Source organism: Gavialis gangeticus, unplaced genomic scaffold (genome assembly GCF_001723915.1).
Source record: "Gavialis gangeticus isolate Ggan-Ray unplaced genomic scaffold, GavGan_comp1, whole genome shotgun sequence".
NCBI classification, from domain to species: domain Eukaryota; kingdom Metazoa; phylum Chordata; order Crocodylia; family Gavialidae; genus Gavialis; species Gavialis gangeticus.
The window spans coordinates 47,680,896-47,689,159 of record NW_017729000.1 but is presented as its reverse complement, the minus strand read 5'-3'; the positions used below and the strand labels follow the sequence as shown (position 1 = coordinate 47,689,159).

Genomic DNA, 8,264 nt, shown 5'->3' with positions numbered 1-8,264 from the left:
GGGCTGGCATGGGTTTATGAAGCCAGGCTGGCCTGCACCAGCAGGAAAAGGGGGAACTTGCCCGGCTCCACAGAGCCCCTGTGGCCGCCCAGAGCCCATGCTGTGCAAGGCTGTGTAAGGCTCCTTCACTGCTGCTTGCCAGCTGCCCAGCGCGGCTGCTCCACACAACCACTGCTGTCAAGCTGGGCAGCTCACAAGTGGCAGTGAAGGAGCCTCACTGCAGCCTTGTGCGGCATGGGCTCTGGGCAGCCACAGCAAACACTGTCCGGCAGTCGTGGTAGTGGGGGGCACTTTTCCCTCATGCTGAGCAGCGGTTTGTCCTGCGCTGCTGCTGCTCAGACCAGATGGGCAAGCGCGGGGTGCACAGGGTCAGGGCTGCGCACACTTGTCCCTGCCTGTACTGCAGGGCTGGGGTGGGGGATGCTGGGAGTGAGCAGGCACACAGGAGCCAGCGACAGCTAGAGGGGAGTGCAGGGCCTGCGTTGGTGTCCCAAGGTCAGTACTGGTGGAGCCCAGAGCAGGGTGGCAGGGGCTCTATGGAGCTGGGCCAGTTCCCTCCTCTCCCTGCTGGTGCAGCCCAGCCCAGCTCCATAGACCCCTATCAGCCCATGGCCCGCATTCTTGCTCTGGGCCCTGCTGGCACTGGTCCTGGGACACCAGCATGGGCTGCATGCTCCTGCACACCCACTTGTTTCCACTCTACTCAGCCGCCGCTTTCCCCACTTTCCTGCCCACCCATCAGCTGCTCTGCACCACGTGGCTCCCAGCTGCATGGCCAGACCATTGAACTTAGCAGGAGCTGGCCTGATCCTGAGGACTGAGGCGATTGCCCTTAGTCCTCCCCTGCCCCCCCACCTCCTCCCCTCCTTCTTACCTGAATTTCCTGCTCCTGCACAGGGAGATACGAACAGCCCCATGGTCCCAGGCCAGAAGCCTCTGCTAGGCAGGGGCTTCCAGCTGGGGTGGCAGGGCAGGTCGGGCCTTGCTGTTGCAGGAGTCTGCTGTGGCTTCCCCTGGTTCCTAATGCCCCTGGCTCCTGTCATCTTTGACAGGTAGCTAGGGGCAGATAAATATTAAGTTTCTAAATTTTTGGGGAGCCCTGCAGGATCCAGCCCATAGGCCATATTTTGCCCACCCCTGGATTATGTTATACTTCAGGTGCAACCATTTTGCTCTTCCTGAAGGGCCATTAATATATATGAAATAGGGTATGGGGGGATATCTAGACCTAGTATAGCTGTGCTTTCAGGGGACACAGAGCCAAATGGCTCTCAGATGATTGTACACAACAAAGACACAGACTGACCAGTCATAACATGTTTTTTTCATATCCTGTATAACCTGAATTCATCCACTTTTAGGGCCTCCTCCAAGCCTACTGAAATCAATGGAGAGAATTCCAATGATTTCATCTGGTTTGGCATCTGACCCTCAGTATCCTGTATCCTAGCTCCCCTACTTTTTTGATCCACAGCAGTCTGACTTGTGCCTTTCTCTCAACCTTAAAGGTATCCTCTCAGCCTTACATATATCTTTTCTCCCTGCAGTACCTCCCCAGCTCTGTGAATCAAAGTTGCTTGGTCTCTCATCTTATGTCAAATCCTGAAATGCCTTTTATCCCTGTGCCTGCTGTACTCTGTATTCCCTCTCGGTCTGCAGTGGCTTTTCTGTAATGCAGGGCCCCAAAGTGCTCATGGTGTACTTCCAACAAAATCTCGACAAAACTCTGTTATAACCTTCTTTAACTTATAAGAGATCTCCCTATCTATAGACACAACTCAGGAATTCATTTGCTCTCTTAGTAACAGCATTACAGTATGAACTCATAGTAAATATATTCACTAGTCTAAGCTGTGGGGCTTTCTTTCTGTATGCTACTTTCTAAATAGTAGTTTTCCATTTCTACTGGAGCTGATTAGTATTGCTCCCTAGGTACAATACTGTTTATTTACCTATTCTCAACCTCAACTCACTTATTGCTACTTAGCTTTCCCAGCCTGCCTATTCACTGCATCACCTGGACCACCTCTCTCTGCTACCCAGACTCTCTTGAAGCTTGGTATCATCTGCAAGCTGAGAACCAAACTGTGGCCAGCCCAGCAGGACGTCCATGGAAGTGTGAAAGGTCAACACCCCTGGAGCCTCTGTGCACAAACCAGCCACAACATCGTTAGGGAAAACATACTGAGTACCTTGTTCCATTGATTGCTGCAAGGGTGCTACCTGTTTGCAAAGGGATGCGGTGAAGGAGAGTCCCTTCAGGTTGGTCATAACACTTTTTGGCTGTTCGGAGATATACAGTGCACTCTCTCACTGGTTGATAAAGCCAATACCCACAATTCAAGCATTAGCTGAAAATATAGATATAAGTGATTTGTTCAAGATCACAGAGCATTAGAGCTTGGGAAAGCAGAGACGATTGTTCTGGGTCAATATGTTCTTATGTTCTGCATGAATACAGATGCCCTTATTTACTGTCTTTCACTTACATAGATTTTAACCTATAACATACGCATCTGCACTGTGGCTGTTACATCTTGGTGGTGGTGCAAAACAGTGAAGCCTGACCTCTCGCTGTGCGGTGAGTCTCGCAGTGAATCCACAGAATCCCTATATTGCATCATGGGTCTTCTTGAGTCCTCAATGCAATATGCAGGTCCTCGGCGGGCACGAGCCTCAATGCAGGCAGGGCTGTTGCATTTACTGGTTCCCACTGAAGATAACATGATGCCAGACTGGGAATCAGAAGTCAGGCTCTCTGTCCTCTCCAAGCTCCATGTGTGGCTTTCATGTCTGTAGATCAAACCACAGATCAAGAGAAGTTTGTGGGAACTTTTGTCATTTGCTCCTACAAAATGCACTGTCATGCAAAAACTCATTTGTTCTACTGCATCCATTTTACACTTCATTCTGTGCTTTGCTTGACTCAAAGGAATGTGTCTTGTTACAGACCTGATTTTTAAAACCTGGCCTTCATTTTTTTTAAATTTACCTATTAAATGTAAGTGTAATTATTGCTGGTTATACAAGAAGACAAATAGAAATGTCACAGCCTTATTGCACTGATAGATCAGTTACTTAAACATGTACACACCTCCATTCATACCCACGTTACATATACCTGCAGAGCTGTGTTTCCAGTTAGATACACAAAGGGTGCTCAGTTTATGCCCACTAGAAAAGTGAAGTCCAAAGATTGCTGCTTCCTTTTTGCCTACAGCATGACTACTGATCTAAATACTGAAGTCAACGGGAGTTTCACCAAGGGACTTCACATGTGAACATGCATGTGCCGCAGATAAGGAATTCCATTCAGTGATGGCTGTTGAAAGAGGCCAATAAAAGTAGATACCAAATAGTATGCTGAGACTCAGTACCTCAATAAGACTACAGTGTTTTTGACTTAAGGCAAGGTAGGTAAGTCTTTTCTGACTATCAGTAGGAGTTTTCTTTGATATCAGGGGCTGATTTTTATAGTTGGAAGGAACAATATGAAATCAAAAGATCCAGCCTGGGAATCTTTTGATGCATGCACACTGGCGTTATATGTGCCAACTTACTTCTGTGCAGACAGCTGGAGATGACATATATCCCTCATGTTTTGAGTTGATCAGCCCAATATTGGGAATATGACCATTAATGGGAAAAAGATCTTCTCTGTGAGTAATAGCCCCACACTTCAGAAATGGCAACCTGTCTCTGGTCTGGGAGTCAAATTCTCCAATGGCTTCATGTCCCTGAAATTGATGGAGTTATGCCCACATAGAACCTGGTCCTAGGTTGCAGATGAGTGCTTCCACAAGATGACAGTACTATTAACAGCTTTCAAAGGATGCGTTAATTATGAAATATATTTATTACTGATGACCCAAGGCACACTCTCACCTACAACCACCAAATTCATTTGCAGTGTCAAATGGTGTCCCCATAGAAAAGAGAATGAGTGATATGGAACACTCTTTTGGCAACTGGATGCCTCTCTTGCTCTCTAGATATCTACCTGCATCTTTAGGTGGTGTTTAAATACCTTTGTAAATCTGGCCTAAAGGCCTAAACATTTTGAAATGAGTTCAAAGGACTTGGTGGGAGCATGCCAGACAGCTCTATGCTTGCACATGTACCTCTGGGCACACAACTAAAGCCCTGTGTTTTGTATGCGCAACTCAGGAATGCAAAATGTTGTGTGGATACCTGAAAAATTCAGGTCTAAACCACCAAAATTTGTGAACTAACAGAATGGTAACACTGCTGGAGGTACATGAGTACCTTCAAAAGATCTTTTGTTTTCTGGAACACTTCTCAGAATATCTACAATGCAAACGATTAATCAACATCTACCAAAATTTAGGATGTGGACATAGGAACACTTTACCACAATGTGATAAGAAGCAGGACTTTACCACACATCAGCTGCTCTGCAGTGACTGTCCATATGTATGCTCTTATCCCAGAAAAACAGGAAGTTATAGTGTGGTGACTCCCTCCTCTTTCACTGAGGACTAAGCTGCTTTAGCTTACACTTAAAACAGGGTAAGAGCATACACATTGGCAGCTGCCGCAGAGCAGCTGACATATGGTAAAACTCTGTCATAAAGTACATTTTTCATATGTCCATAAACTTAGAGTGGATGACTGGCAAAAGTGAAATCAGAATCAGGCCTGAGACCTTTTGACTTGTCAGATGATCTGCCATTCACCAACAAGATATAAACATGCCAGTGTCATCTTACAATTATGTCTCAGTGTTGAATGCTTTTTCAGAGTTCCCTCACTAGAATAAACACAGCTTTCATTAGAATAAAGGAGACAGAAAAATAACATCCACAAAGAAAAAGGCAGAAAGACATCCATTCTGAGCCATTCTCTAGGGTATCTGAGGATGCAACCCAGGACCTTCCTGGACACTGTAAAATGGAAAAGGTTTATTTGCAATTTGAAATGTGCTTGAAAAAGGTCATAACCCCAGTTTTATAGATGCATAGTTTTTTCCACCTCAATGAATATTTTAAAATGTGGAAAAATAACATCTTGACAGTCTCTCTTAACAAGAACTACTGCCATTTCTCTGATGACCTACGATCACACACATAACTGAGACCCAAAATGTTACAGTAGCCCTAGAAAGTTCTACTTCTGAAGATACAAAAGTCCAAGAATTTGACATTTTGAACCACATTGGCCTGCAATAAGTTGCATGAAGTAGTGTTTGCTGGTGAAAATTGCACTTGCCAAATCAGACCTGAACTTTGAAGACCTACACTTATATTTAAGAATGTTTATAGCCCTCTATACTTATATACTACAGGACCTAATAGGGCAAAATATTCAAACATTAGTAAAATACACTACATATATGTTTATCTGTACATGTGTAATAAATTATTTATCTTCAGACACATGCTTTCCTACTTGTAGATACTTCCATTTTGTGTATGTGTATGCTGCAAAAGTACAACCCAGTTTTTTCCATTTAAAGTTTAGCTCTAAACATGCCACAGCAATCATCTGAAGTAGTCTTTCTATGACCAGACTTAAAAACCCAACTGGAGAAAAGGCATATTTGCAGTCATAAATTCAGAAGAACACATCCTGCGGCTGTGAGAATATACACCTTACCTGTAGTATTTAAAAATGCTAATAACCACTGGAATATTAATATTAGAATGAATTTTATTATAATTATTATAATTTTATTAGATTAGTCATTAGTCATAGTGAGCCCAGGCCTATCAGTCAAATCTGAGCTTTTTGTGATTTTGTAAAAATCCTGTCAACCACACCTTCTGAAACAGAAGTTACCCAGATGAGTCCCTGAGCCCATCTCAAGTACCTTCTGATGAATTTAAAGCAACAGGACTGTAGTACGCAAATGACATAAAGGGTGAGCTTTTCAAAATGATGCGATGTAGGACCCTAGGTCCCTTTTACAAAAATGGTTTACATGCTTAGTGCAAGATCTGTAAAGATATTTAGGTACCTGAAGACACCTATAGGTACCAATGGGATAGTCAAAGGAAACTGCGTATGTCAAGCAAGTAACTGCCACTGAAGGAAATGTGAGTTGGCACACTGTGTTAGACACCTAACTGAGTTAGATACCTAAGTACCTACACTTTTCAAAATCTTATTTGTTGTCTTTCTGCCCTTTTGTGTATCAAGCTACATTCATAAACTTGGCCCTAAGACCCCTTTGTAAAGTACTTTAAGGCATGATGATGGAAATTTTCATATGAGAGCTAGGTATTATATAAATGGAGCCTAAGGCCTCTCCGCACCACAAACTTGCTACTTGGCTTTGTTTTTCTATGTGCACTACCTCCCAAACTGAAAACAGCATAGTGGTATTTATGGGGCAATACAGGAGGACTAACTGGCTCTATTGAGAAGCAGGGCTTATTAATTTGGGCACAGTGCTATGCTATAGTGGCTATAGTGCTTCCAGATTCAAAAGTAGCACACGTGAAGGTAGCTTGGCTATTTCTTAATGGCACTGCCCTGTGCTCTGTGTAACAACACAAACATAGGTGATACCCTGCAGAATTATCCAAGCTAGCTCTGCAGGTGGCAGTGAAACTGCATTACTTCAGGGTTGCATCTGTGCTACTTAGCTTTTCCCCTTCACAGAAAAAAATAACCTGCTCCAGCACTGCACTAGGGTCGCTAAAGTATTTTCTGTTCAGAGGAAGTATATTGCATGCATTCTGTAGGTACAAGGGGGTGGATCCAGACAGTGGCAGGGTCACAGCCCCTTTCAACTGTGCCCTCTCAGTGTGGGGCCTGGATGGAGGCCCTGCTCCCTCCTCCTGGGCCTTCCTGGCCCTGCCACTACTGTTCTTCTCTTCCTTTTCCCTGCTGCTAAATTCAGTGGGGACGGAAAGAAGGGGAAGGGTGATGAGCAGCAGCACTCATCCTCTGGGCTCCAGAGCCACAGAAAACAGGGGCTTCAGCCAGACCCTGCCCCAGTAAGCTGGTAAGCTCAGAGTTTACTGTTTATGCAGAGCTCTGGCAGGAGCCCGTGTTGACTAGGCAGACAGTGCAGAGTCCACTGTGCAGGCACAGCACAGCCAAAATGGAGGGATCACCTGGATCTACTATAAAGGAAGAACTTTCTTACTATAAGGATGGCTAAAAATTGGAACAGGCTATCTAGAAAAGTTGTGGAATCTCCATCCCTGAAATGTTCAGGGATTAGACAGATACTTGATTGGCATGGTCTTGCCTTGATCTGGAGGCAGCTGGACTAGGTGACCTCCTGGGGTCCCTTCTATCTCTTCCTATGATATATACTATAACAGAAAAGGATTCTGGTTTGGACATAATCTATGCCATGAAATATGTACTTTTGCCCACATAGCTTCTTCCAGCACTGAAAAGTAAGTGATGCCAGCAAAAGCGCATTTTTGACAGAATAATTGCACCAACGCTGTGAGTCTTTGCCAGCATAGCAAGGTCAGTCTGCCATCACACCTCTTCACAACCATAAATGAAAGAGCTGGCACTACAGAAACCTACAGTGTAGACAGAGCCTAAATGACAGTATTTTGCAAACGTCCATGAAAAATGACCATGAAGATGAAAAAATATGTTGTATTTGCTTTGAATTAAGCAATGCTTGTGTTGCTAAAATTATTCTTAGAGTGATTGTATGGCTTTATAGGGAAATGGCATACATCACCTCTGGCTTGATGTTGGAGTGCCTGTGGAACAGTGATGAGACGGTGAGCAGGAATGACTTCCTGAAAATGTTGTCTCTGCTTCCCTTCGTATCACATGCTCAGTGGCAGGAACATTTTTAGAAATATACTGTAATGAAAAGTATCCCAAAGATCAGCTAATGATATTGGTTAAATTATATTATATCAACCCATGTAACAAGCATATGATGGCATGCAGCTCAGTGCTCAGTGAAAAGAGAGAAGTAACAACAGTGTATCCAAAAGGTTAAAAAGTTGTGGCTGTTGTGTGCCTCTGTTCTGGCCTCTTCAAAATGCCAAGGAGTATGAAGGGGTGTGAAGAATACCAAGCGCCTTGAAGACATGGGGTGTAGTTCAAATAATTATGTTCAGATTTTCTGTGAGCTGGCAGTGATCAACCACATACTTTGCATGGATTATGCCTGCTCATCACCAAGAGAGTTTACAAGGTATTGCTGGGGAATTCTCAGGGCCACAGAATGGTAATGTGGCTGCTTTTGCTGATTCTCTTTCTGCACTCATGACTGTCTGTCTGCATAACTTTTTACAACATATCTATCTATGTTTGGT

General features: G+C 44.2%; 1 protein-coding gene across 6 annotated transcripts in view; it reads right to left on the bottom strand.

Moving 5' to 3' along the window:
* NRG2 (neuregulin 2) overlaps positions 1-8,264 on the bottom strand; it is a 423,875-nt gene that overhangs the window by 4,846 nt on the left and 410,765 nt on the right. For all 6 annotated transcript variants that reach the window (XM_019506597.1, XM_019506598.1, XM_019506602.1 and 3 more), the window contains 2 exons: positions 7,676-7,803; positions 2,569-2,793 (listed from right to left, as the gene is read on the bottom strand). In XM_019506597.1, the coding sequence (XP_019362142.1) occupies positions 2,569-2,793; positions 7,676-7,803 (353 nt within the window). The remainder of the gene's footprint in view (positions 1-2,568; positions 2,794-7,675; positions 7,804-8,264) is intronic.